General features: G+C 41.9%; 1 protein-coding gene across 1 annotated transcript in view; it reads left to right on the top strand.

Annotated features, from left to right (window-relative positions):
• The window catches only part of DGKI (diacylglycerol kinase iota), a 504,567-nt gene that overhangs the window by 168,907 nt on the left and 307,819 nt on the right, over positions 1-27,841 (top strand). The window contains exon 2 of the mRNA XM_052638497.1: positions 13,439-13,547. Within this exon, the coding sequence (XP_052494457.1) occupies positions 13,439-13,547 (109 nt within the window). The remainder of the gene's footprint in view (positions 1-13,438; positions 13,548-27,841) is intronic.

Below are 27,841 nucleotides of genomic sequence, written 5' to 3'. Positions count from 1 at the left end.
TTGTTTTTCAAGGTTTTTGACTATTTTATGTATTATATATAAACATTTTAATATCAGTTGGGTTTCAGAAGATTGAACATCTTAACGATATTGAGTCTTTCAATACACAAAATGATCCCTTCGTTCATTAACAATTTCTTTAATTTCTCTCAGTAAAGTTTTATAGTTTTCAGTATAGGTCATATACATATTTTCTTAGATATATACCTTCATAGTTCATTTTTTGAATGTCATTTTTAATGATATTTTAAATTTTTTCTTTTTCAATTTGTAGTTGCATATATGTAGTAATACAGGAGATTTTTGTATATGGCTTCTGAACACTATGACTGCAAACTCACATATTAATTCTGGTAGATTTTTGTAGATTACTTGGGATTTTACACAGTTAAGTCATCTTCAAATTATAATTTTATTTTTTCCTTCCCAACATTTTTTTTCTTTACTTATTTTTCTCTTTTACTCCACTAGCTAGGACTTCTAAAACAATGTTGAATAGAAGTGGGGAAAGTAGACAAACTTTGTTTCAATATTAGGGAGAAAATCTTATGTATAATATTACTTGTAGATTTTTCAGACAACTCTTTTATCATATTGAAGACTTTCTTTCTCTTTCTACCTTATTGAAAATTTTAGTCATGATTTTTTTGTTGTTATTGGGGCTTCCCTGTGGTAAAGAATCTACCTGCAATTTGGAAAACCCAGGTTCAATCCTCAGGTTGGGAAGATACCCTGGAGAAGGAAATGGCTACCCACTTCAGTATTCTTGCCTGGAGAATCCCATGGACAGAGGCGCCTAGTGGGCTATAGTCCATGGGGTCGCAAAGAGTTGGAAGTGAGTGACTAACACTTTCACTTTTTTTCTTTTTTGTTAGTCCCGAAGGACACATGTGAAGCATGAAGATCTGGGTGGTGATGAATTAGTTGCTGGGTGTGTCGGGCAGGAAAACTATAAAGAACATGTACACATGCAAGCCAAACTGGGTGGGATGGGTGATAGCCATACAGTGATAATGTAGATTGGCTGGGCTGAGGTGAGGCCTGATTTCTGTTCCTGGCTCCACCACTGACTAGTTATTTGACCTCAAATGAGGTACTTTGCTCAGATGCAGTAAAGAGTCAAGTCGATTTCAGAAAGCCTGGTAGAGTTGCAAATGTGACTGAAAGATTTGAAAATAAGAAACGTGAGAAGAGATCGATGATCCTGGACTTCCTTTGTCTGCTAAAGAGAAGGCTGAGATACACACTGCTTTGTTACTGATTGTGGTTAATTGCACCACTCAAACATTCACCTGCTGTCTAGTCTCTGGGTACCTTGACATCTCTTTTCTTCAATGCCACATGCTCTGGATTCTTGAGCTTTATTGTAAGTCTTGAGTTCAGGGAGTGGTTTAACTTTCCTCTTAAAATATTTATTTATTTGGCTGCCTTGGGTCTTGGTTGGCACACTTGGGCTCTTTCATTGTGGCACACAAGCGCTCTAGTTGTGTTGCCTGGGCTCCAGAGCACACAGGCTTTAGTGGTTGCGGCAGGTGGGGTCTTAATTCTCTGACCAAGGACTAAACCTGAGTTCTCTGCATTAGAAGGCAGATTCTTAACCATGGGTCACCGGAGAAGTCCCTGTAATCTTACTTTAAAATAATTCCTTTATGAAAGTGTTTTTGTCTGAATTATCTGAAGTGAGCTTTCTTTACGACCAGGAACCTTCTCTCCCTGATACCAGTTGAGAAGACATATCTATGTTCTTAAGCCTCTCTGTAAACCTAGCATCATCCTAGGACTGGTCTCAAAGTAAGCAGTAGGTTGCTGCCTCTGACCCCACCCTCCACTCGTCTGTTTTGAAGTATTTTGGGTTGTAGCTTAGGGAAATTATTTTGACCACTTTGAATATCATTTGACTCCATTCCTTTGGATCATGAAGGTTTTTGCATTTTCACGAGTCTCTTCAGTTCAGTTCAGTTGCTCAGTCATATCCAACTCTTTGCCATGGACTTTAGTACACCAGGCTTCCCTGTCCTTCACTGTCTCCCAGAGTTTGCTCAAACTCATGTCCATTGAGTGCATGATGCCATCCAACTGTCTCATCCTCCATCACCCCCTTCTCCTGCCCTTGATCTTTCCCAGCATCAGGGTCTTTTCCAATGAGTTGGTTCCTCACATCAGGTGGCCAAAGTGTTGGAGCTTCAGTTTTAGCATCAGTCCTTCCAATGAATATTCGGGACTGATTTCCTTTAGGATGGACTGGTTTGATCTCCTTGCAGTCCGAGGGACTCTCAAGAGTCTTCTCCAACACCGCAGTTCAAAAGCATCAATTCTTCAGCGCTCAGTTTTCTTAATGGTCCAACTCGCTCATCCCTACAGGACCAGCTTTAACTAGATGGCTCTCTTGTCGACACCCTTCTTAGGGACATGTCCTAAACTGTTTTCAGTTGACAAAGCTGTGTTGTGTTATCTCCTCAGTGACATTACCAGCTGAACAAGATTGTGGTGGAAGCAGCAAAGGTGCCGGGAGTGACGAGAAACTGAAGGCAGTCGGAAGGCGTCCTAGCCTGGGAGCAGAGAAGGGGAGGCTCTAAAGATAAACAATTCCTGTTGCCAGTTTTACTGGGAACAACCCTATGGAAATCTACATCCTTTCCCCTAAATTCTGTGGTTTCCCAAAGGGCTTACGTTCGTAAAGTTATTTCTGTTCCCAGGCTCATGCTTTTTCTAAATTGGTTCAATTTCGGATTATCTTTCTATCCCAGTAGGCAGTCTATTCTATATTCATTGACCTAGATGTAAAATTCAGCCTCTTCTTCAGTTTCACGTTCATAAAACCCAAGTGCCTTGAAGCCAGGAGTAGGCTTTCCTGAAGACATAAGAGCAGGAGGGAAACAGAGAGGAGGGGCATTTCCATGACAGCAGCTCAACTTCCAGTTGGACATTAGACTGTGTCCTTAAAATGCCCTTCTGCCCTCCACGCACCAGAGCATCTCATGGGTCGCTTCAAGCCACCGTCTGCCCAGCCCCTGTACCATCTTGTCCATCCTTCTCTCTCCTTCTATGCCTTTCCTTCCCTTCCCTCCTCCCTTTCAGAGGGAATGCAGGTGGGTGGAGCCATTGGAGCCAGACATCTGGGCTTTAGTTTTGGCCTCATTACTTCTGAGCTGGATGGCTTTTATAATTTCCTTAAACTTTCCCATGTTAGTTGTTCCATCAGAAAAATGGGCATAATAAAATGATCCATTTCCTAGTTTGTCGTGAGTATTACAGAGGTGTGTGGTGGATTTTGTGGGTTGCTGTCTGCACGCCTTCTCAGGACCAAGGTGCTTATATTTTTCAGCTTTCAAGAGCGCTGGCTGCTGAGAGTCTGCAGCTGAGCCCCTCCCCAGGCATTGCCTCAGTGTAAGAGAGTCTCTTGACCATGTTATGTTTGGCCAGGGGGCTGCCTGCACCCAACAACTGGTTGATGTGGAGGTTCAAAGTCACGTCTCTGCCTGAAATTGGGACAGCTCTGAAGGGCATTCCAGCTCCAGATTGTTATGTGCAATCAACTGAAGTCTCTAATTGCATCACGGTTCAGCTTCTTACTTTGCCAGTCCTGCTCCTCTCACCCCCAACAAGCTCTCTAGTAAACTTGCAAACATCTGCTTCTAGCCTCAGAGAAAACCGTTAAAATAATGTCCAAGGCATACTGGGTATCTAGCAGATTGCTATTATTATTGTTATTTGGAGAGTCAGATCATATATTTTATGAGATTTTTTCAAAATATTCTAGAAATATATAAAGCTACACAGCAAATTCTAATTAATAGTTTAAACCATGAGTAGCCTGCCAGGCTCCTCTCTCCATGGGATTTCCCAGGCAAGAATACTGGAGTGGGCTGCTGTTTCCTTCTCCAGGGGATCTTCCTGATCCAGGGATTGAACTCACGTCTCCTGCACTGCAGCCAGATTCTTTACCACTGAGCCACCAGGGAAATACCAACAATAGCAACACAACAAATTCTAGTTTGTAGTTTGAACCATGAGTAGGGAATATAAAATTATCCTAAATTCTGACAATGGATAAAGGTTACTGTTTGATTTTTTTTTAATGTTATTTTACTAGACCATATATATTCTAATTAGTCTGCTCCAAAAGAAGTAGAACCTTGCTTCTTAGTAATGTGACTCTTACCTGATATTCTTGGGATACTATATTTTTGTCTCTGTATATTGATTAATTGTCCACAAATGATAGAGGTGCTGGCAGTTTATATCCCCATAAAAAGTTAGAGGTTGACCTGCGAAAGATTGATGTGTCATGATTTTATAGACCAAAGAGAGGTTAATGTCACAGAGGCTAAGGTCTTATTAACCTGTAGAAAGTTATCTATTGTTATAGCGGCTTTAGGAGTCTTTTTAGGTACTTTCCTCCTGATTATTATAAATAGTCAGTTTGTCATACCCCGTTTCTTATACAGACTTTGGATTTTGCATTTGTCTCCTCTGTTCGTTACTTCATTGTTGAATCAAATAGAACTTTATCAGATGCTCGCTATCTGTGTGAGACTGTTGTTCTTAACACTGATTTTTCCTAGGAGTGTGTTTCTGAAGTATTATTAGTTTCTGAAGGGTAGAATTATAATTGAAAGGTACCCAGCGTTTCATGGGGACAGAAGTCAACGTTTTGGAGTTAACTTCTCCAAAGCCTTTGACTGTGTGGATCACAACAAACTGTGGAAAATTCTGAAAGAGATGGGAATACCAGACCACCTGAGAAATCTGTATGCAGGTCAGGAAGCAACTGTTAGAACTGGACATGGAATAACAGACTGGTTCCAAATCCGGAAAGGAGTATGCCAGAGCTGTATATTGTCACCCTGCTTATTTAACTTATATGCAGAGTGCATCATGACAAATGCTGGGCTGGAAGAAGCACAAGCTGGGATCAAGATTGCCAGGAAAAATATCAATAACCTCAGATACTCAGATGATACCACCCTTATGGCAGAAAGTGAAGAGGAACTAAAAAGCCTCTTGATGAAAGTGAAAGAGGAGAGTGAAAAAGTTGGCTTAAAGCTCAACATTCAGAAAACGAAGATCATGGCATCTGGTCCCACCACTTCATGGGAAATAGATGGGGAAACAGTGGAAACAGTGGCAGACTGTTTTTGGGGGCTCCAAAATCATTGCAGATGGTGACTACAGCCATGAAATTAAAAGATGCTTACTCCTTGGAAGGAAAGTTATGACCAACCCAAACAGCATATTACAAAGCAGAGACATTACTTTGCCAACAAAGGTCCATCTAGTCAAGGCTATGGTTTTTCTAGTAGTCATGTATGGATGTGAGAGTTGGACTATAAAGAAAGCTGAGTGCTGAAGAATTGATGCTTTTGAACTGTGGTGTTGGAGAAGACTCTTGAGAGTCCCTTCCACTGCAAGGAGATCCAACCAATCCATCCTAAAGGAGATCAATCCTGGGTGTTCATTGGAAGGACTGATGTTGAAGCTGAAACTCCAATACTTTGGCCATCTGATGTGAAGAGCTGACTCATTTGAAAAGACCCTGATGCTGGGAAAGATTGAAGGTAGGAGGAGAAGGGGGCAACAGAGGATGAGATGGTTGAATGGCATCACCGACTCAATGGACATGAGTTTGAGTAAACTCCCGGAATTGGAGATGGACAGGGAGGCCTGGCGTGCTGCAGTCCATGGGGTCTTAAAGAGTTGGACATGACTGATCGAGTGAACTGAACTGAAAAACCCTGGTATACTAAATCAAGATTGTGGATCTAGCTTTGAAGTATATTTGCTATTAAAGCACGTATATTTGCTAGAGTTGTCATTAACAAAGTACCAAGCACTGTTTTAAGCAATAGGAATTTATTGTTTCACAGTTCTGGAGGCTGAAAGTTTAAGATCAGCTGCTGATTCCTTCTGAGGCTGAGGGAGAATGTGGTCTAGGCCTTGCTCCTCTAGGTACTGTGGTTTTCTGGCAATTCTTGGCCTTCTTTGGCTCATGCATACATCCCTGAATCTCTGCCTTTATTTTCACATGGTGTTCTCCTTATGTGTGTATCTATCCAAGTCGTCTCTTCCATAAGGACCCCAGTCGTATTGGATTAGGGCCCACTCTAATTCCCTCTTTTAACTTGATTATCGCTGTAAAGACCTTCTCTCCGATTAAAGTCTCTTTCTGCTGTGTCCTGGGGATTAGGCCTTCATCAGATGAATTTGATGCGGGAACACAATTCAACCCCAAATAGTATGATTACTTCTTATCCATCCCCAGGGATTACCTCAACTGATATCTTAAGGAGAAGAATGTCATTAACTCCTGAGAGAATCCCAGTTAAGAAATGTTGCCTCATGTCTACATCATTGCCATATTGCACACCAGCCCTGTGCCAGCACTGCTCTAGGAATGCACTGATGATGAGCTAGGCTGGGGAAATAAATCCTAACAGTGGGTTCCCAAGTTCCCAGGGGCATTTAGCAGCCAGTCTGCTTTACAGATTAAACAAACAAACAGTTGCCTTTTTGGTATTGCAATCATTTACAAGAATATCATTAAATACTTCCAATGTCATTTGGATTGCATTTTTTTTTTTTAATATGTTGGTAAATTTGTCTGAGGGGAGTGAGTGCTGCTGCTTAATTTTGCTCTAGGCAGTTAGGCAAGTCAGGGAAGAAAAGTAATTCATTCCTTCGGCAACCGTGGAATTATTTACGGTGACTGGAAGAAGAATCTGTTTGAATAACCCCTTTGAACTGCCTGACACATAATGGAAGCTTGTTAAATGTGTATCGAAGGAACAGCGGTGTCCAGGGAACTTGGAATATTTGAGAGCAATCGAATAAAAAGCACATATTTATTCAGAGATTTACCATATACCTCGTCTTGGCTGGATGCTTCTGAGGACGGCTGAGGCATATGCGAGACCGGTAACAGCCGTGACTATTTATTGTGCTTGTCATGTGCCAGCCATCCTGCACATGTTTAAGAAAATGGCCAGAGCTACTCTCTGAGTTGGATAACATTGTTTTGATTTGAAATACAAGGAAAGGCTAAGAGAGGTCACGCAACTTGGTGACGGGTGAGGTAGGGTGTGTTCTCAACCCGTGTGATCAAATGCCTCTCTAATCGGCCTCTCTCTGAAAGCTTGCACTCTTGTTGTAGAGATCAGACACTTACAATTGCAACAATTACAAAAGTAGCATGGCAAGAGGCTGATTGTGTCATATGTCTCTTTTGCTGTGTAAGGTTGTGCTGTTACCATTTCATATAAGCGTGGGTTTGGGTAATGGTTAAGTATGTACATGGTTAAGTAAGATGCCTGGATTCAAATCTCACTTGAACCTCTTCCCATCTCTGTGATCTTGGACACGTAGTTTAACCATTCTGTGCTATATATTTTTTTAAATTGTAAATTAGGAGATAATAAAAGTACCTGCCTCGTGAGGGATGTATAAAGAATGTAAAATGAAGCAGTGCCTGGCAAAATATATTTCCTGCTAGAAGCTTCACAAAGGCAACAGTTTATGCAAGCTTATTTCATTCATGTATCTTAAACATGTAGAACAGTGGTTGGTATGAAACAGACATTCAGTAGTAAATACATTGGTGAATGAATAAATGTGTTTCAGTATATAAATGCTATGGCTTAGTCACATTAGCAGACATAATGAAGTGGTCAGATGTATGCACCTTTATATAGAACAGTAGTTCTCAGCTCACAATTCATGTTAGAAATACCTGGAAGGCCTTTAAGTAGACTGATTCTCCAAGTCCCATCATAGGCAAAGGTTGAGAATCACTGTGAAAATAACAGATACCAGTGTAGACTCATCCATGTATAACATGTTGAAGATTCAACACCAGTGGTGATTTTCTGAATGCCTTTCAACCCTTAGGTACCTAAACCCAACCTTTGTTTCAGTAATGATTATATTCCTGAAAAATGTTAATAGATGTTAAGATGGTCAAAAAATACTGTTTTCATATTAAAATGAATTAAGGTTTAGGCTCAAATAATTACACAGTTTTTTTCTCTATATAAATCTCTGGTAAGATGTTTGAAATTTGTGTGGGTTTGAGACAACTTTTTTTTATTGAGTAGACTCCTCTTAACATGACAGGCAGTTTGTCTGGATCAACCAAGAAGCACTGTGGGCTGCTGTGAACACAGGCAAAGTTAGTGCAATTAATGGAGGGAAAAACACCAACAGGTACCATAATTAAGATTTTGCTTGAGGTACTTGGGGAATTAAACCAAGGTACAGAATGACTTTTGAGGCAGCTGGTTCCTTTTCTAGAGCAAGGACATGAGTCCACTGATCTCTAGTGTGAAAGTTGCCTGTCTTTAGAGACTTCCTGGCTAAGGAGACCTCCTAACTCTTTGGTGCTTCTCCCAGCAGTTGGGCTCCTCATTCTGTGCCCGCAGGTAGCATCACTCGGAGAGGGAGTTTGCAAGAGGGGGATGGATCAATTCTGGGAGCCACATCACCCTGGAAGAACAGGAGAACCAACCTGAACCGAGAGAAATTTGAAGAATGGATAATTAAAAAGGATTCTGGCCCAGTAACCACTTACATGTTTTCCCATAAATTAAAAAAAAAGATCCTTTCTCTTTATGAAGAGTACATGCTGCATGTTTATTTCAATAATTTGTATTAAGAACGTATTGACTATCATATGCCTTTTACAAATGCTGTAGCAAAAGATTCCATTTTAATGTTGATCACAAAGCCGTTTCGAGGTCTCTTAGGCTTCTTAACACTGGATTCTCTCTCTCGTTGCCTCTATCTTTAAAGAGCTTCTTTGAGGGATTTTTGGCTTTCTCAGGAAAGAATATCACTGAAATGGAAGGCCTGAGATATAATTCAAATCATCCTAATCAGATTTCTCAACCCTTGATCTAATCAGCAAGCTGTTTGGCTTAGCTTCTTGGTCAAGTTCATTCATTAACTCAGAAAGCATTTATTGAATATATGCTGTGTCTACCCCGGGCTAGAATATAATAAGATTAGTAGATGAATTGAGCCCTGTCCTTTAGGAGTTTATAGTCTTATTGAATGAAGTGAAGGAAATAATAGAATGCTATTTAAAATGTATGATGGCTTTTGTACTTTAAATATGTTCACGGTTTTCCATGGCAGATAATTGACATCAACTGTGACTTTGTGTGCCTGAAACTGCACTTTAGAATATTTTGGTTTTGTATCTGTTTCACCATTAATATCACACTTCTTCTTTTCAAACACTCTCTTGCCATTATAGTCATCACCTGACAAAGTATTGTTGTAAAGTTAATAGAATTATTGCCATTTCATGGTTTTACTTACTGTGGATTTGGGAGGGTTCTGAGCAGGAGGAAACAATGAAAGTTGAAACTCCATTGAGTTTTTTTTTTTTTTTAATTGTAGTAAACTGCAGCATAAACCCCCTCAACACACATCAAATTCTATCAGATTCTTAAATGTCATCTTTTGCAGCCAAGATGAATCCAAATAGAAAAATAACTTATACTAATGTTATTTGAGGTCTGAGAAATAATGAAATTGCTTTCTTATTTTGGAACAAAGTGTGTATACATGTATGAACTACTGGAAAAAAAGGCTTTTTCTCCCATGGTTATTTGGAAGAATGGGAAGCTATAATCAGAAGTTACCTCCCACCCCCTTTATTACCTCTATATATTTTTCCTGTTCTCTCTCTTATGTAATATCCTTTTGTGAGGCCCATTTACAGTTACAAACTGGCAGCCACTTTGAAGTTTCTTATTTATTTCCCCCCTAATTAATGTTTTTATGTGTGGTAGATATACAATTTTCTTCTATTAATGTTACAAAAAAGCCAACCTTAAATTTGCATCCACAATGGGGAATAATCAACAAAAGCTCTTAATCATTTGTATTCAGAGGCTGGGTGAAAGTGTGATTTGACTGAGGTTTCATTGCTGGGCTTATCCAGGCTTAGGGCTTCCCAGGCGGTGCAGTAGTAAAGAATCTGCCTGCCAGTGCAGGAGACGCAGGTTCGATCCCTGGGTCCAGAAAACCCCCTGGAGAAGGAAATGCCAACCCATGCTAGTATTCTTGCCTGGGAAATCCCATGGATAGAGGAGCCTGGTGGTCAACAGTCCATGGGGTTGCAAAGAGTCAGACACGAGTGAGCAGACATGCAGCCACGCGTCCAGGGTTAAATGTTAGTATGTCTCTTGCCTTATAACCACATTGCTCTTCTAGAGACATATGTATTCCTTGCATCCTAATTTCACTCTCTGAGCAATTTGCTGGCAGTCCTTATTAGCAAGAATAATCAGGTTTTGGGGGTCAGTCTCCAGCTTCTGATGAGTTAAACTCATTTGTCCTGTGGTTTCCTCTGTGATAATAGAATTTTGTTCCCCCTCTTCTATTTTCTGATCACAAATCTCTGTGGCTATTCACGGAAAAATGAAGGATCTGTGTTTTTCTCTTCACCTGAAATTCAGGAATTCTTCAGCTGTCCTAAGACTTTGTGTTTAGGCATCATTTTTTTTTTTTTTTTTTTTTTTTTTTTTTTTTTTGCTAGAACACTTAAATTTAGATTGTGATAGCTGTTAGGGAATCAAAAGTGGAACCTGTAGCTGTTGACTCCACAGAGATCTGACTTTCTTGTGATAAAAACTGTGACTCAGAATCACCATACAGGGTAAATCAGAGAAAAGTCCTAATGAGAAATGCTAAAGAAGTTCTTTGAACTCAGCTGGAGGAAAAAATGCCTTGGGGGAGGAAGTGAAGGCTCACCATGTAAGAGTCATCTAGTATACTTTTCTTCTGGCTCAAGAAAATGGGATCTACTTTGGAGTCAGGGGCCAAAACTGATGTTATTCCTTATTTGTCTTGATGAAAGTGAGGCGAAAAATATTGTGTCGTCAGACTGTCTTTAAAGGCCTATATATGTGTGATGACTGTTTTGGGGGGCTTATGTAAAGCACGTACATTCCTTGCTGCCCAGTGGGAGCTTCTGTAGGCTGCTGGCAAGCCTGATACGATCACTTTCAACTACTGAAGACCTGTCCAGTGTTTCTGGGACTTCCTGTGTAGGAATATAAGAGAAAGAGAAGACGAAGGGAAGGAGCAGGAGGGGGAAGGGGAAGGAGAAGAAGAAGAATCTTCCAGTGTTCTTTTCTTATGGCTCAACAAAAGGGAATATATAATGGAGGGAGGGGAAGAGGGACGGGTGAAGAAGGCTGGACACTGGCTGAACTCTCAGACGTGCTTGATCCTTGATGACTGACTGGCTTCTTTTCTGGAGTCTGCTCAGCCTTTCCTTGGGTTTGGGGGCTGCTGTTCACCTTGCTCACCTTTGCAAGTGACATGACTGGGTGGAGCTTGCAGAGGTCAGGGGACAGTGCAGGGAGATCATCTGTCATTAGCAAGATTCTGCTGGGCTTTGATGGGATCCCATCTTACTGTCGGCGTGTCGCCTTGCTCCTCTGTGTGAGGATCTGGGCCTCCCTGGGGACTTGGTGCATCTGCAGGTCCAGTGTCAGAGGTGGCAGGTTCCTTCAGTCTTGTTCACGTCTCGTGAGACAGGCTGTAGGGAGCTACGGGCAGTCAAGCGGGCAATGAAGTGGTTGCTGATTTCCTCCTCCTGGATAGGCCTGGGGTATTCAGTGCCCCTCACCTGCCTAAGATACTTGTTCCGTCCACCTAAATAAGGAAGTGAACTAAAATGAGCTTGAATGGCCAGATATTGAGTTTATACAGGAATATCAGAGGAAGTGGGGCTTCCCTGGGTGGCTCAGTGGTAAAGAATCCGCCTGTGATACAACAGGAGATGCAGGAGGCATGGGTTCCATCCTTGGGTCAGAAGATCCCCTGAAGAGGGGGCACAGCAGCCCACTCCAGTATTCTTGCCTGGAGAATCCCATGGACAGAGGAGCCTGAGGGGCTACAGTTCATAGGGTCACAAAGAGTTGGACACGACTGAAGCAACTGCTCACACATGCACTCAGCAGAGGCAGTGCAGTGTGGGACACGCAGACTGTAGCGAGCTGTGGGCAAGTCTCCTGATAGTTTGGGATGCAGTGTCCTTATGGTCAAAGAGAGTAAAGTGGTGAGAGTCCAGACAGATTCTAAGCAGCAGGTTCATTGGCTTGAGGATGGGGAGAGATGCTTGTCAGATATTCTGCATTGGAGGGATAAGCTTCTGTCTCCTGGAAATCAGGCATTTACTGGAAATCAGTCTCTTAGTGCTTACGTTTTGTTTGCCTGGGGCACTTGTGGGAGATTCTTCATTTCATAGTGTCTAGATCCATTTTAGATTAAAATCCTTCCACACTCCTGTGCAGCAGCGTGAAGCCTTGAGAGACAGAAAGAAGCACCTGGGAAGCATGTGGAAGCTCGGATTCCTGCCCTCCCCACCCCCGCCCCAAGCCCACCCCAGACTCAGGACTCAGAGCCGCAGCATCACAAGGCACCCCTTATTCTAGTTCAGGTTGTTCTCAGAGCAACACATGGACACTCCCAGAGAGGACTGCTCCTCTCCCTTCCAGGGAGCCACTTAGTTAAGCCACAGATCAGCACTCCTGTTTAAGCTTGAGACCATTGTCTGACATTTCTGATGGAGCTGTTCAGAAATTGGCCTTCTATTATTCATGATGGAACCATAAGCTCTCCGTGGGTGATCCCTGCTTTCTTCCTTTATCTTGCTCTCCTCATTCTCTCTACTCTGCCCTTACCTCCTCCCTCCCCTTGGCTCAGCAATAGGCATGTTTGCTTGCTAAAGCAACTCCTCTTATGTCTTATCTTTGCCTAGGTCAGTCTTGACTTTCTCAACCTCTCCTGATTCCATCCCTCCTTTCTGACCCACATTCTGTGACGTTCCACTCAACAAACCTAAAATCCAACCAACGTGTTTTCGAATTTTCTTACCCCAGACTTTCATAAAATATTGGTCTTGCATTGTGTGATTTCCAGGATACGAATCAGTCTTTTCCCACTTAGAACCTCAAGTCAACTGTAGACATCCTCTGCAAGGGCAAGGGAGGATGTTCTTGAGATGTGTAACAGTGAACTTGGGGGTGGTAACCAGCTTGGAGAGCTCTTTGCTGGGAAATGGAGGAATTTTAATCAAAGACCTCACAAGCCTGCTTTGCTTGCTTTTAGTCTCTGGCAGCTTTTAAATTGTCCAAGGACTGTGACCACCTCAGCCTTAGGTCTTTTTCTGCCAACAGAGACCTGCATTCTGCTATCTCCCCTGAATGTGCCTAAGGTGGCCCCCTCAACCTTCCTGTCTTTTGAGACCTGCCATCCTTGGTTCTCACCATGCACTTTAGAGATTCCAGTACATTTGCAAAGGTTTTCACACATGCAAGACTAACTCAGGCATCGTTTCTACCCCGTGGGAAATTTTCAGCTCTGTATTACCTTCTGATGTTGGTTTTTGTTTTTTTGTTTTCTTTTTTTTTCCTTCTTGCTGCAGGAAAGCAATCTCTCGGGCAGGCCTGCAGCACTTGGCTCCTGCGCATCCCCTCAGCCTTCCTGTTGCAAACGGTCCAGCGAAGGAGCCCAGAGCGACTCTGGACTGGAGCGTAGGTGTCGGCGTTTTCATGTAACGTCATTTCACTGCATGTGTGTCTTTCTCATTCTCAGGATTCCTGTAGCTCCCAACAAGACTTGATCATTTTCAGTATTGTTCACTGACCCATCTTTGAGTATCTAAGCCCCGGCTCCATTTTCAGATTTCCAGGAACATAGCTCCTTTTATGAAGTCAAACATATTGAAGACTAGGCTAAAAACTTCAGGAATCCTTTTAAGCACTATTTGCCTGGGATTGCAGCTGTGAAACTGAGCAACTTCACTTTCACTTTTCACTCTCATGCATTGGAGAAGGAAATGGCAACCCACTCCAGTGTTCTTGCCTGGAGAATCCCAGGGACAGAAGAGCCTGGTAGGCTGCCATCTCTGGGGTCACACAGAGTCAGACACGACTGAAGTGACTTAGCGGCAGCAGCAGCAGCAGCAGCTGTGAAATAACAAGTACTTCTGTGCACATGCTTCATTGGTCCCTGCCTGCCAAGTTGGCGATGAATAGAGTTTACTCTTAGAGACTAAGTTGTAAAGTCCAAGTTTGATTTCCTTAGCTCAAGCTGCTTTTCTTTCCTTTTTCATTTTTACTGAGAGAGGATGACCTCACTTTACATTCCAGGCACTCCATGTCCTCCTGTCTGCTATGTTTCCTCTCCTAACCCAAAGGTAATGGGTCTTGTATCAGTGGGGTGGGTATATTAGCTGATTTTTAAAAAATTTATTTTCTTGAAGTCTAGTTTGTTTACAATGTTGTGTTCATTTCTACTGTTGTTGTTATTGTTAAGTCACTAAGTCTTGTCTGATTCTTTGCAACCCCAAGGACTGTAGCCTGCCAGGCTCCTCTGTCAGTGGGATTTCCTAGGCAAGAATACTGGAGTGGGTTGCCATTTCCCTTTCCAGGGGATCTTCCTGACCCAGGAACTGAACCTGTGTCTCCTACAGTGGCAGGTGGAATCTTTACCACTGAGCCACCAGGGAAGCCCAGTTACTACTGTATGGCAAAGTGACTCAATTATACATATGTATATATTCTCTTTCATATTCTTTTCTGTTACAGTTTTTCACAGGATATTGAATATGGTTCCCTGTGCTATACAGTAGGACCTTGTTGTTTATCTATTCTTTTATATAATAGTTTGCATCTGCTGTATATTAACTGATTTTAATGTTTTATCTAAGAGACATCTATAAAAACTGTTAAATTGAAGATTGCAGTGTGAATTTCTTAAGTCAATTAGAATACATTTATTAAGAGTCTTCGGTGAGCCAAGTTCTTGGTTGAAGGCATGTCTAACTATGGACTGAAAGGCCTGTCCCTTCCTGAAGCAATGTAAGAAACAATATGAAGCCAGGGAGGCTGCTCTGAGATTATTCCAGTCTGGTCCTGATGAATCTTGTCTAGCCTTTCTGGTTGAGTTGAACAGAGGGAATAATCCATGTTCTCTTCCTCCCATAAGAAAGACCATCTGGCGGGGTGCCAGAAAGGAAAGGACTTTGTAAACTAAATTTTGTTTTTGGCACATATGCCATAACTTAATATCATTTAATACTGTAATATTTCTCCCTCTTCCCCAAGAACACACTTACTAACATCCTTATTTTATATTCTGGACACACAGCAGTGTACGCAATACATGAAGTACCTGGCAAAAGACTGAATCTAATTGAAATGAAACTTTCTTCCTTGATGAAGTCTGCTATATATATTAGCTGATTTTAATGTTTTATCTAAAAGACATCTATGAAAGCTGTTAACTTGAAGATTGCAATCTGAATTTAAGTCAGTTAGAGTGTTCAGGTCACACCTGTGTATGTTGAGTTGGTATTTGGGAAGACCCTTGCCCTCCTGTAAGTTTCCCTTTATTCCAGGACAGTCATTTAATAAACCCTTAAAAGGTTAGAATATAGAATATGTTGACACCAGTGCTTACATAATTTAAAAGAATTAAATACATAAACAAACATAAGTTAAATTTATTTATTTATTTTTTTCACATTTAAATTTTTTTTTCTTTTATTATTATTATTATTATTATTATTTTAATTTTAAAATCTTTAATTCTTACATGTGTTCCCAAACATGAACCCCCCTCCTACCTCCCTCCCCATAACATCTCTGTGGGTCATCCCCATGCACCAGCCCCAAGCATGCTGTATCCTGCGTCAGACATAGACTAGCGATTCAATTCTTACATGATAGTATACATGATAGAATGCCATTCTCCCATATCATCCCACCCTCTCCCTCTCCCTCTGAGTCCAAAAGTCCGTTATAGACAGCTGCGTCTTTTTTCCTGTCTCGCATACAGGGTCGTCATTGCCATCTTTCTAAATTCCATATATATGTGTTAGTATACTGTATTGGTGTTTTTCTTTCTGGCTTACTTCACTCTGTATAATCGGCTCCAGTTTCGTCCATCTCATCAGAACTGATTCAAATGAATTCTTTTTAATGGCTGAGTAATACTCCATTGTGTATATGTACCACAGCTTGAAAGAGACACATGTACCCCAATGTTCATCGCAGCACTGTTTATAATAGCCAGGACATGGAAACAACCTAGATGTCCATCAGCAGATGAATGGATAAGAAAGCTGTGGTACATAAGTTAAATTTAAAAAGGAATATACATGGACCACTGATGAGGATGTGCTAAGAATCAGGGACCCAAAAAATGTTAGTTTATTATCCATGATGTTCCAGATCCTCTGATCCAAACTCGTAGGATTCTATTTGAGGTGCAAGATTCTAATGAGAGTTTACGTCATTTAGATAGAAACATCCATTAAATCAGGCTACCCAGGTGGCTCATTGGTAAAGAATCTGCCTTCAGTGCAGGAGACGTGGATTCGATCCTTGGATCAGGAAGATCCCCTGAAATCAGAAACGGCACCCGACTCCAGTATTCCTGCCTGGAGAATCCCATGCACAGAGGAGCCTGGCGGGCTACAGTCCTTGGGGTCGCAAAAGAGTCAGACACAACTGATTGTGCACACACACATCCATTAAATCATTTCTCTGCCCCTCGTGTGACATTAGGTAAGTCACTTGATTTCTTTCAGCCGCAGTGCCCTCATCTATATATGGGAACAATGGTGACTTCTCCCTCAGGGGGACTTCAGGGCTGTTGTTAAGATCAAATTTGGCTGTGAATGTAAACGTTCTTGTAAACCGTACAGCCGATAGGTTTATTTATTCAGAAATTAAGTCACTGATGAATTCATTGATCGATCACCATTTGTTGAGTAACTGCTTTGTTCTGGAACCTGTTTGGTTCCTTGGGATTCTGGGTGAGGAAGATATGGTTTCTGCTTTCAAGAAGCTTAGAATGCAGAAAAGACATTGACACCAAAATATGGGCAGTGACACCAAGCATAGTGGGGTTCAAAGAGTGCCATGGGGGTGTGAGGAAGGACACTCCATCCCTGTTTGATGCTGGAAAGAGTTACCAGAAAAATGCTTTTAGAAAAAGTTTCCTTCCTGAACCAAAGCTTGACTAGAAGGTGTTATTTTCCAGATTACTGTAAAGAGGTCTATGCTCTAATATCTCATCAAAATGGTATTTTTGGCTGGTGGTGGGAGGCTGCGGTGCACGTTTCGGAAAGAGTGAGTAGGAAGTAAGGCTGCGTTGTGTGTAGCTGATCCTTCATCTTTCAGCCCCTTCGGTTGTGGTCACTTCATCTTGGTGGCCTGATGAATTGTCACGGTGACAGGAAACACTCTGGGGATGTTTAACAGTAGAGGGAAAATTGAAAGCCTTCCCTGAAGACACTCTTATCTCAGGGCTTATTTAGAGATCTTATATGGAAGGAGTTATAAGATGTGACTCTAAAAAACCCCATAATTGTGGGCTAATATTGCTGAAGCCAGACAGCAACCAACCCTACACATTCTTATTACAGTTACCTAAAAGATTTTTCTCAGAAGAGAGGAAGAAGCAGATTGTTCAAAACATTTAAATGCCTTTTTTTTTTTTTTTTGCTGAGACTTCCCTTGCTTCCAAATTTTTGGCTTTTACTAACCAAACTGCTTTACACCAGCTTCATTTATGCCACTTTGGTTTGCCTGCTTGTGCAGAAAGCTAAACCAGGATTTTCTTTGTTCTAAACTTTAAAATATAAAAGTAGTCCTACTAGGCTTGACCTACCACCATTGCCTTATTCCACCTCCTTGTCTGCTTCCCTGCAAAAAAGCAGTGTGACCACCTCTCTCCTATCAGCTCCCTCTTCTGAACTAAATGCATTAAAATGATCAATCATTTTATTGCTCCTGATTGTTGAGTGCTGATTTGGGTTGGAGCCTCTTATTAAGAGTTTCTCAAATGAGAAGAAGAGTGGCAAAAATGCCAAAATAAAGGTAAAAGAGGAAGAACTTCAATTTCTTGTCTTGGATGAGATCAGAGTCCCCAGTAGAGCTGAGGATGCATCCAGCTTAACAGGGATGGACAGGGCTGTGGAAATTCACCTTGCTCTGCATTCAACCCCCTTGACTCATACATTGAGATTCTCTTTGCCTCAGAGGGTCAGAGGTGGAAAGTCATCTCAAAAACCTGTAGTACGATGACCCCTAACTTATGTCACCTCCCCTCTCCTCCTTTCACCAGTGAGAAAACAGATGCAAAAGCTGTCCATGCTGCATCTTAAGTTGAAGACAAATCAGGGTGAACCTGGAATTTCAATCTTAGTCCCAAGTTTCTACTTACTGTAGAAACCTCAGAGGGCCCCATTCTGACTGTGTGTGTGTGTGCTCAGTTGCCCCAGTCATGTATGATTCTTTGTGACCCTGTGGACCCTAGCCTGCCAGGCTCCTCTGTCCGTAGGATTCTCCAGGCAAGAATACTGGAGTGGGTTGCCATTCCCTTCTCCAGGAAATCTTCCTGACCCAGGAACTGAATCTGGGATTCCTGCATTGCACCTGGGAAGTCCCGTTCTGACTCTAGTATGTACCAAAGACTTCAGAAGGGGCACAGTTGTTTCCTAAACATCCTCTTGCAGAGGATTTTGAGGAGTGGCCTGCTTGTGGAGTGCCTGAGACCCAGGTGAGATTAGACTATAGGCCCCTCTGCATTCGGCCAGAAAAATCCTGTTGCAGGAGTCAGTTTTTCTGCTTTGGGTCAGTGAACTTAATAATTTCCTTGAAGTGTTCCATTGTCATATTCCCATTTCCCTGCTTAGTGATGCGTACTATCTCTTATTTTTAGTCTGTTCCTCGAAGTTCGGAAACTTCTCTTTTGCTGTGATTCACTCACATATTTTATTTTGACTTATGGGATTCTCTGCCCCACACAGGGTCATTTCCTTGATGACTCTTTGCCAGCCTTTGGGCCTGCCACCTGCACACACGGCCTCCTCTCCATTCATGTCAGGGATGGAAGCCTTAATGATGGGGAACAGCCAGGTCCAGCCTCAGTACAGGGCTGGGGTCTTCTGCTGACTACAGTGGACAGTCGGCTTCACTTGAGGTGAATGTAGCTCTTTTCTACAAAGACTTGACTCCTGCTCCCTGCCAGGCTGTGCTCATTTGTTTGCTTGAACTAGCTCTGTTTATTTTGGTTGAACTAGTTCTGTTTATTTTGGTTAAACTAGTTTCTGTTTATCTGTTTTTGATTCCACATAAAATTTCTACCAATAGGGCATTGTCTTAGAGCCAAATTCGTGTTCTGGGTTGACTTATTCTAGGTCATAGTTCGATTTGAGGCACTTTGAAGGGAGGAACAGTGTTCTCTGCTAGCAAGCAGAAATATGTATCTTCTTCACAGTAGATTGCACAGTATCATTGGCCTAGTAACTATCTGGTGGATGTCAGGGATGAATTGATTACAGCTTTTCTGTTCAATCAGCAAGAAAGGGACACATCTCTGGGAGCCGATGGGCACTCAGATGATCTCCAGTTCCAGAAGGGCATTGGAAGATAAAAGTCAAAAGCCTGTTTGAAACGTCAATGAGTTTATGCCATTGAGTTCCGAGTAACTCTTTTAAAATTTCCTTCCTAATCCAGTACATTGTGTTAAGACTTGAAGCTTGCACAGTTTTTGATCTTCCCATTCACCCCAATGGCATCCTCTCTCCCCTTTCATGGTGAAAACCTACAGGGCTGCTCCCTTTGACACCATGCCATGAACATCAGCCAAGCCAGTTTTGGGGAAAACAGGCTAAATTGCTAGAAAGGAAGGGAGTAATGCTCTAACAGGGAAAAATAGTCCCATCTCCTGGGCTGGAATCCAAGCTCCCAGTTTAGGGGGAGTTAATCCACTTTGAAATATTGCATAGATAATGCATATCTTCTCTTAAATGTCACATGCCTCTTGTGGGATGGAGACTTATTTAGGACATGGAGATTTCTTCCTTGTTTTTATCCTTAAAGCTGAAAACATAGGATGTGGGTCTTCACTATTCTGAGGCTATTCTGTAATTTGCTTTTGCTCATCACACTGCCTGAAACAGTTCTCCAAGCAATGGTGAAAAATCCACCAAAATCTTTCTTTAAAAAAACTATATTGATTTTCAATCTGACATCCTTGATTTCTGTTCATTTTCTCTTTCCTCATTGGAAAATTTCCTCCAATGCTGAGGGCTGTGGAAAACAGCCTCAATGCAAACAAACCCAGACTTTATATCCCGACCACCTTTCCTGTCCTCTGGATGATGATGCTTGAAAAGGAGTTCTTTTAGGCAGGTAGAACATGGAACAGTGGGTACACTCACCTCACAGTTTGGTTCAGCAATAAGATTAGGGAAACAGAGTCTTCATATGGGATTGGTTAAACTGGGTTATAAAACTAGGTCGTTTTATCTTTGGAAACCTTGAATGGAAAGGCAGAAAGAGGCAGGTGTGTGTGTGTGTGTGTGTGTGTGTGTGTGTGTGTGTGTACACCCATATGCACATGAGCATGCTCTCATTTTAGCCTTGTTTACAATGAGAGGTCCTCACAGACCTGTGCCTTCTTTACAAGCTCTAGGCCTTTGCTCTTTAACTTCAGGCTTAGGTGTCATCACCCATAGTGACACAGCCTGATATCTTTCTTCACTTCCATCCCTCTTTTGGAAAAACATTGTCAGATTAATCAAGATGTCAGATTGCTGAGCCAAGCAGGAGGAGCTGACCATCTATGAATTAGTGAAGGTCCTGGCTGTGACCAGTCATCTTAATAGTGGACAGATCTAGCATGATTCAGGCACCCTCACTAGTCTCTTATTTTCTAAAATTATGAAAATTTTAAATGATATCACATTGGCTGCTGGGAGAAATCACAGAATTGTACAGCTTCACAGCTCACTGAGAAGTAACTAGGTCTAATCTTTTGCCTCTTAGTAAGTGATTATAAACTAATAAAGGTAAACAGAAGAAATATATGTGAGCCATAAAGTAAGCCTCATTTTATAGTGGCCATATTAAAAAGCAAAAAAGGCATAGATAAAATTAATTCTGTTTTCTAAAAAAATTTAAAGGACAGAGCTAGCTTAAAAAAAAATTAATTGAATTTGGCTGCACCGGGTTTTAATTGTGGCATGCAGGGTCTTTGGTTATGGCATGCAAACTTTAGTTGTGGTGTGTGGGATCTAGTTCCTTGACCAGGGATCAAACCTGGACCCCCTGCATTGAGGGTGCAGAGTCCTAGCCACTGGACCACCAGACAGAAAGACAGAAAGTTGTACTCAATCATAGCTGACTCTTTGTGACCCTATGAACCATAGCCTGCCAGGCTCCTCTGTCCATGGGATCTTTTCAGTAAAAAATACTGGAATGGGTTGTGATTTCCTTCTCCAGGGGATCTTCCTGACCCGGGGATCAAACCTGGGTCTCCTGTATTGCAGGCAGTATCCTACATTTCAGATGGATTCTTTACCAACTGAGCCACCAGGGAAGCCCCTAAAAGTAATTTTAGTATTATATTTTATTTGCCCAAATATATCAAAAATATTACTATTTCAACACATAATTGATATAAAAATGATCAATAAGAGAATTCACTTTTTACAGAAAGTCAGTCTTCAAAGTCTGCTATTTATTTTATTTTACACTGACAGCACATCTCAATTAGTGCTTATCCCATTTCTAATGTTGAATCACCATTTGCTTATTGGACAGCACAGATCTAAACCATCCAAGACAGATTTTACCTATTATTACCTTAAAGATTTTTAGGGGGAGGCAGTCCAGATTTTTTCCATTTCTGAATTTGTAAGGATATTTATATTTGATACATATTTATAATTTTCTTACTGTTTTAGAACTCTTCTTTTTAGCCAGTAAATGGCTTCATTTTGTGTGGATTGTTTGCTTCTGGTGTCAGTGTATCCTGTTTGTGTCATTCATTCACAACTTGCATCTTTTTACCCATAGCTAATTACTACTAAGAGTTCAGGTAGAACTTGAGGGCAAGGAATCATATCTATATTTACCTAGGTGGGTCTTTACTCTTAGGTAACTGAATCTATCCATAGATAGGCTGATCTATATAAATCTATGTATATCTATGGATACATTGTTTTAACACTCACTCAGTTCAGTTCAGTTCAGTTGCTCAGTCATGTCCGACTCTTTGCAACCCCATGAATCACAGCACGCCAGGCCTCCCTGCTCATCACCATCTCCCAGAGTTCACTCAAACTCATGTCCATCGAGTTGGTGATGCCATCCAGCCGTCTTATCCTCTGTCGTCCTCCCCTTCTCCTCCTGCCTCCAATCCCTCCTAACATCAGAGTTTTTTCCAATGAGTCAACTCTTCGCAAGAGGTGACCAAAGTGTAGGAGTTTCAGCTTTAGCATCATTTCCAAAGAACACCCAGGACTGATCTCCTTTAAAATGGAGTGGTTGGATCTCCTTGCAGTCCAAGGGACTCTCAAGAATCTTCTCCAACACCACAGTTCAAAAGCATCAATTCTTTGGTCCTCAGCTTTCTTCACAGTCCAACTCTCGCATCCATACCTGACTATTGGAAAAACCGTAGCCTTGACTAGACGGACCTTTGTTGGCAAAGTAATGGCTCTGCTTTTGAATATGCTATCTAGGTTGGTCATAACTTTCCTTCCAAGGAGTAAGCGTCTTTTAATTTCGTGGCTGCAGTCACCTTGCGCAGTGATTTTGGAGCCCCAAAAATAAAGTCTGACACTGTTTCCACTGTTTCCCCATCTATTTCCCATGAAGTGATGGGACCAGATGCCATGATCTTCGTTTTCTGAATGTTGAGCTTTAAGCCAACTTTTTCACGACTGCTACAGAAGAAATGCTATCTTCATTTAGAAATAGAGCTATTGTTTCTGTCTGGCACAGATGGGTACTCTGAGTTGTATAGTGTTTGAGATGGAATTTCAAGATGCATGTGTAGAGAAGAGAAAGAGGTCCCTGGGTGTGGAGAATGGGGTAAATAAAAAACATGACACAGAAAAGGAAAATATGACTATACTGAGATGCATAGCCTCATACATTCTATGAAACTGTGTATGAAGGTGAATAAGGAAGACAGCCTGGTAGCATTAATGGAAGGTCTAGTATGTGGGATTAAGTTTGGAGTTTGTTTTATAAATAATAGAGAATTTTTTTAGCATCCTGAGCAAGAGAGAGTCATAATCACAGCTGTGTTTTTAGGAAGTTAATTTTATAGCAGTGTAAAATATCAGAGAGGAGATGTGGATGGACCTAGAAACTGTCATACAAGTGAAGTAAATCAGAAAGAGAAAAACAAATACTGTATATTAATGCACTTATGCGGAATCTAGAAAAATGGTACTGATGAACCTATTTGCAGCACAGGAGTGGAGACACAGACTTACAAATGTATGAGTGCCAAGGGTGGGGGGAAGCAGGGTGTGGGATGAATTGGGAGATTGGAATTGACATATATGCACTACCGTGTATAAAATAGATAACTAAAGAATCCACCTGCCAATGCAGGAGACGCGGGTTCCATCCCTGGGTTGGAAGATTCCCTGGAGAAGGAAATGACAACCCACTCCAGTGTTATTGCCTGAGAAATCCCATGGACAGAGGAGCCTGCTGGGTTACAGTCCATGGGGTTGCAAAAGAGTCAAGACATGACTTAGCAACTAAACAACAACAACAACGAGAACCTACTCTATAGCACAGAGAACTCTGCTCAATGCTCGGTGGTGACCTACATGGGAAGGAAATACACCCAAGAGCAAACCAGGACTGTTCCAGGTTGGGGTGGGGGTGGACTCTGTTCCACACAGTTATTCAGTGACCCAGACTGACAGTTACTCTTACAACTTCATCAGAAGACTTTTAAATCATCCCAAAGACCAACTGCCCAGGTACCCAGTATGAGAACAGAGTATTGAGGAATGCCCATGAGAGGCTTAGTGGACCAAGTCTGAAAACAGTATACATCACTCTTGTTCATGGTTAGAACTGGGTCATGTGGCCACACTTGTTACAGGTGAGACTGGGTAGCAAACTCCAACTGTGTGTTCAGGAAGAAGAGGAGAATGAATTTGGTGAATGGCTAGCAGTCTTGACTACAAAGGCCCAGGAGAGAAATTTGGATGATACCAATATCTATGGATTAGGAAGACAGGAAAGGAAAACTGCAGACCAACCACAAAGATAATAGTTAAGAATTACGTTGAACTTGTATTAACTTCTCATTGTGGGGAAGGCATTGAATGTTATTCATTTTCACATTTAAACATCTTTGTGACTTTGTGAGAGAAGTAAAATCATTATTGCCACTTCAGTGGGGAGCGAACTGAGGTCTAGCAAAGTTAGAGAGACCCTAGGTCCTAGAGCTAGTCGGTAGCAAGTCTACCTGACTCCAAAGCTTATGTTTACTGATACTGAAGTGAATTAAGATTTACCAGAAATGTAAGAAAAAAACAATATTTTATTTGTCTACTCTATTTATGGGTGAATGCCACCCAGCTGGATACCTTTATACAGAATTCAGGAGTTCCCAAGGTCACCCTCACCTGCAGCTTCTGGAATTCAAAAGACCACACTTACGTTCAGTCATTCATTAGAAGGACTCAGAATTTAGTGAAGGCTGTTTTACTCACATTTATGACCTTTTACAGTGAAAGGAAAGTGAAAGTGTTAGTTACTTAGTCATGTCCTACTCTTTGCAACCCCATGGACTGTAGTTTGCCAGGCTCCTCTGTCCATGGAATTCTCCAGGCAGGAATGCTAGAGTGAGTAGCCATTCTCTTCTCCAGGGGATCATCACAACCCAGGGATCAAACCCAGATTTCCCACATTGCAGGCAGATTCTTTACCATATGAGTTGCCAAGGAATCCCAATACAGTGAAAGGACACAGGTTCGAATCAGCCTAGAGAAGAGGTGCATGGTGCAGAGTCCAGGAGATTCCTGTACAAGGAGCTTCCAACTGTTCTCTCCCAAGCAATTTGTGACAGAGCTAACTTCTCCCAGCAGCCATGGTGGGAATGTACGTATGGTGTATCGCCACCAAGGAAGCGCATCTGAACCTTGGTGACCAGAGTTTAGTTGGGGCTTAGTCATATGGACATGGTTGACCACCTGCATGGTTGACCTTAGCCACTTGACCCTCTGGAGGTTGAGTTGATATATACCCCACCACAAGTCAGTGCTATTTTAGTATATCTAGTAAAACCCAGGGTCCCCAGGTAAACAAAGATGCCGTTATCAGGCAAGACATCCCAGGCACTTAAATTACCATTCTATAGTTGAGGGCCAAGGCCAAACCTCTCTTTGGGTAAGGTTACTTCTTTCTGATGCATTGGACAAGACAGATGTACAAGAAAAGGATGAGACGGGGAAAATATAGTCTAAGAAAGGTATGTTTCATGTTTTCCTTGCATGACTGGCTTTTTCTTGCATGCTTCTGTTTCTGTCGTGATTTTGAAAGATTGTCAAGTCTCTCAGGCATCCATGTTTATTTCTCACGGTGTATGACTCTGAGCTAATGGACAGGTAAAAAAGTAATTATCCTTTCTACTCCTTGGAACCTTATATAACAAGAATGTGATTCATTCATTGATTCTTGGTCTCATCTTTTCAGTTCCCTAAATGTATTCATCGTCTACTGTTAGCAAGGTGCCAAGTGCTGGACAGTTAATGTCCATATGAAGGTTAGAATCTAGCATAAGAAGGAAACATAAATCAAATAGTCATGCCAATGAATGAATAATTGCCATCTGGGATAAATGATGGGAGATAAACATAGTTTTATGAGAGCAGCTAACAAAATGACTTCAATTTGAGGGTCAGTGTTGGCTTGAGAAGGTAACGCTCGATTTGGTGACCAAAGGGTAAATAGAAATTAACCACATAAGTCAGAATGGAGAGGAGTAAATAACTTGGATACAGTAGACAATATACAGTGAAACAATTTTTAGTTAAGAAAGCACCAAATTCAGTGGACCTGGGATGAGAGGCTGCTTAGTCTCCTTGGGAAATACGAGGAGACCAGTGTGACTGCATGTCAGCAACCGAGAGGGAAAGAGAGAGAAGATGAAGTAACTGGACAGGGAAAGGAAGAGATGAGCGGGGCGGGGACACCAGGCAGGGGCTGTCGGGAATGTTCCAAGCCAGGGGGGTGGAGGATCAGGTGGTAACAGTAGAGCTGGTGAGCATTAATTGGGTCTCATATACATTTTGAAGCTAAAGTCAGTACCATTATTTCCCGAACCCAATTCCGTCCGGCTTTCTTCCTGCTCGTTCACTGTCACTACTTTTGTCAAGATCATCAGTGACTTAACATGTTCACATAGAGAAACCCAACGGCCAGTTCTCAGCCTTCAGCTTTTGACGCAGACCTTCTAGGGGCACTTTCTTCCTGGAAACGTTACTCTCTCTTTTTGCTTTCCTTGTACTTCAGTGGCCACTCCATCCCAGTCTCCTTTGCTGGATCTTTCCTATGTTCTCAAACTCTTAAATGTTGGAACGTTCCACGGTTCAGAAATCAGAGCTTTCCATCCACATTCCGTCCGTAGGGTTTTCCATTCTTGGCTTTAGATCAGTTAATGGTTGCCTCCCAAATTATTCATACAGTACACACCTCTTCTTTGAACTTCAGACTTATAAAAAACAGCCTTCTCAACATCTTCACTTGAAGGTCTAAAAAGCATCTCAGAATTCCACATCCTCAAAACTGAACTCTTATTGCAGTGATCATTTCATAATGTATTAAAACATCAAACACTATATTATACACCTGAAACCAACATAGTGAATGTTAATTATAACACAATTGAAAGTAGAATAACAGAAGAACCTGAACTCTCCCTCCCTAAATCTGCTTTTACTCTAGCCTTCTCCCTTCATGCTTAGTAAATGGTGTTCCCATTCTTACAACTGCAAGTATTTGCTAAAAACTTCAGACTAGTGAAAGCAGACTCTCTGGGGGTGGGATGATAGTCAGGTATTCGTCAAAGCTCATCAGGTCATTTTAATGAGCAATCAGATTTGAGAAGCAGCGTGTTTGACCCAGCACCTTTTTCTTTCCTTCTTCTCTTACAAGTGTCGGGCTTTCTAATCAGGTTCCCCACTTAGGAGTGAAGCTAGTTCATCTTAGCAGTAGCAGTCCTTGCTGTGCATGGATAGTGATCAGCAAGCCCCTGAGTGCTTGCGGGGGTCGGGGCGGTCTTTAGTGCAGGAACACACCAACTGGCCTAGCATGAATGAAGCCTCCCAGCCCGGTGAGTTACTGATGTCCCTTACATCTCTGACTCCCAGGTCTTGCCTGCTCCTACCCAGCTTCCTTGACCTACCAGGACTTAATTGCTGGCCTGCCTAGATTGGTATTATCAAGGATTTTTGACCTTTCCCCCACTGCAACATTTTATACTTCACTTTTTAAGAGTTGGTGGGATTTCTGCTGTAGTAAGTATTCCTAGTATTTGCTGCTATAATTATTTGTTTAGTTTCCACGTTCGTTGGTAGGTTTTACTATACCCTAACTCTGTGCCTGGGCTTCCCAGGTGGTGTGAGTGGTAAAGAAGCCGCCTGCCAATGCAGGAGACGTAAGAGATGCGGGTTCAATCCTTGGGTTGGGAAGATGCCCTGGAGAAGGAAATGGCAAACCCACTCCAGTATTCTTGCCTGGAGAATCCTAGAGGAGCCCGGTGGGCTACAGTCCATGGGATTGTAAAGACTCAGATATGACTGATGCGACTTGGCATACAACCCAGTGCCTGGCACCAGGGGTATGGAAAAATGCTTGCTAAATGAATTGAAGAATAAAACAATGGAAAGAAATTCTACAGATGATTATAAGTTACAGCTGGATACTAAATTCCCAGTTGTAGAATATTTGTTTGTTGAGCTTGATTTATTTAGGATAACTGGCAGAGCATT

The sequence above is a fragment of the Budorcas taxicolor genome, chromosome 4, assembly GCF_023091745.1.
Source record: "Budorcas taxicolor isolate Tak-1 chromosome 4, Takin1.1, whole genome shotgun sequence".
Lineage (NCBI taxonomy): Eukaryota > Metazoa > Chordata > Mammalia > Artiodactyla > Bovidae > Budorcas > Budorcas taxicolor.
Note: the sequence above shows the minus strand (reverse complement) of the source record. Positions and strands in the feature narration are given on the sequence as shown.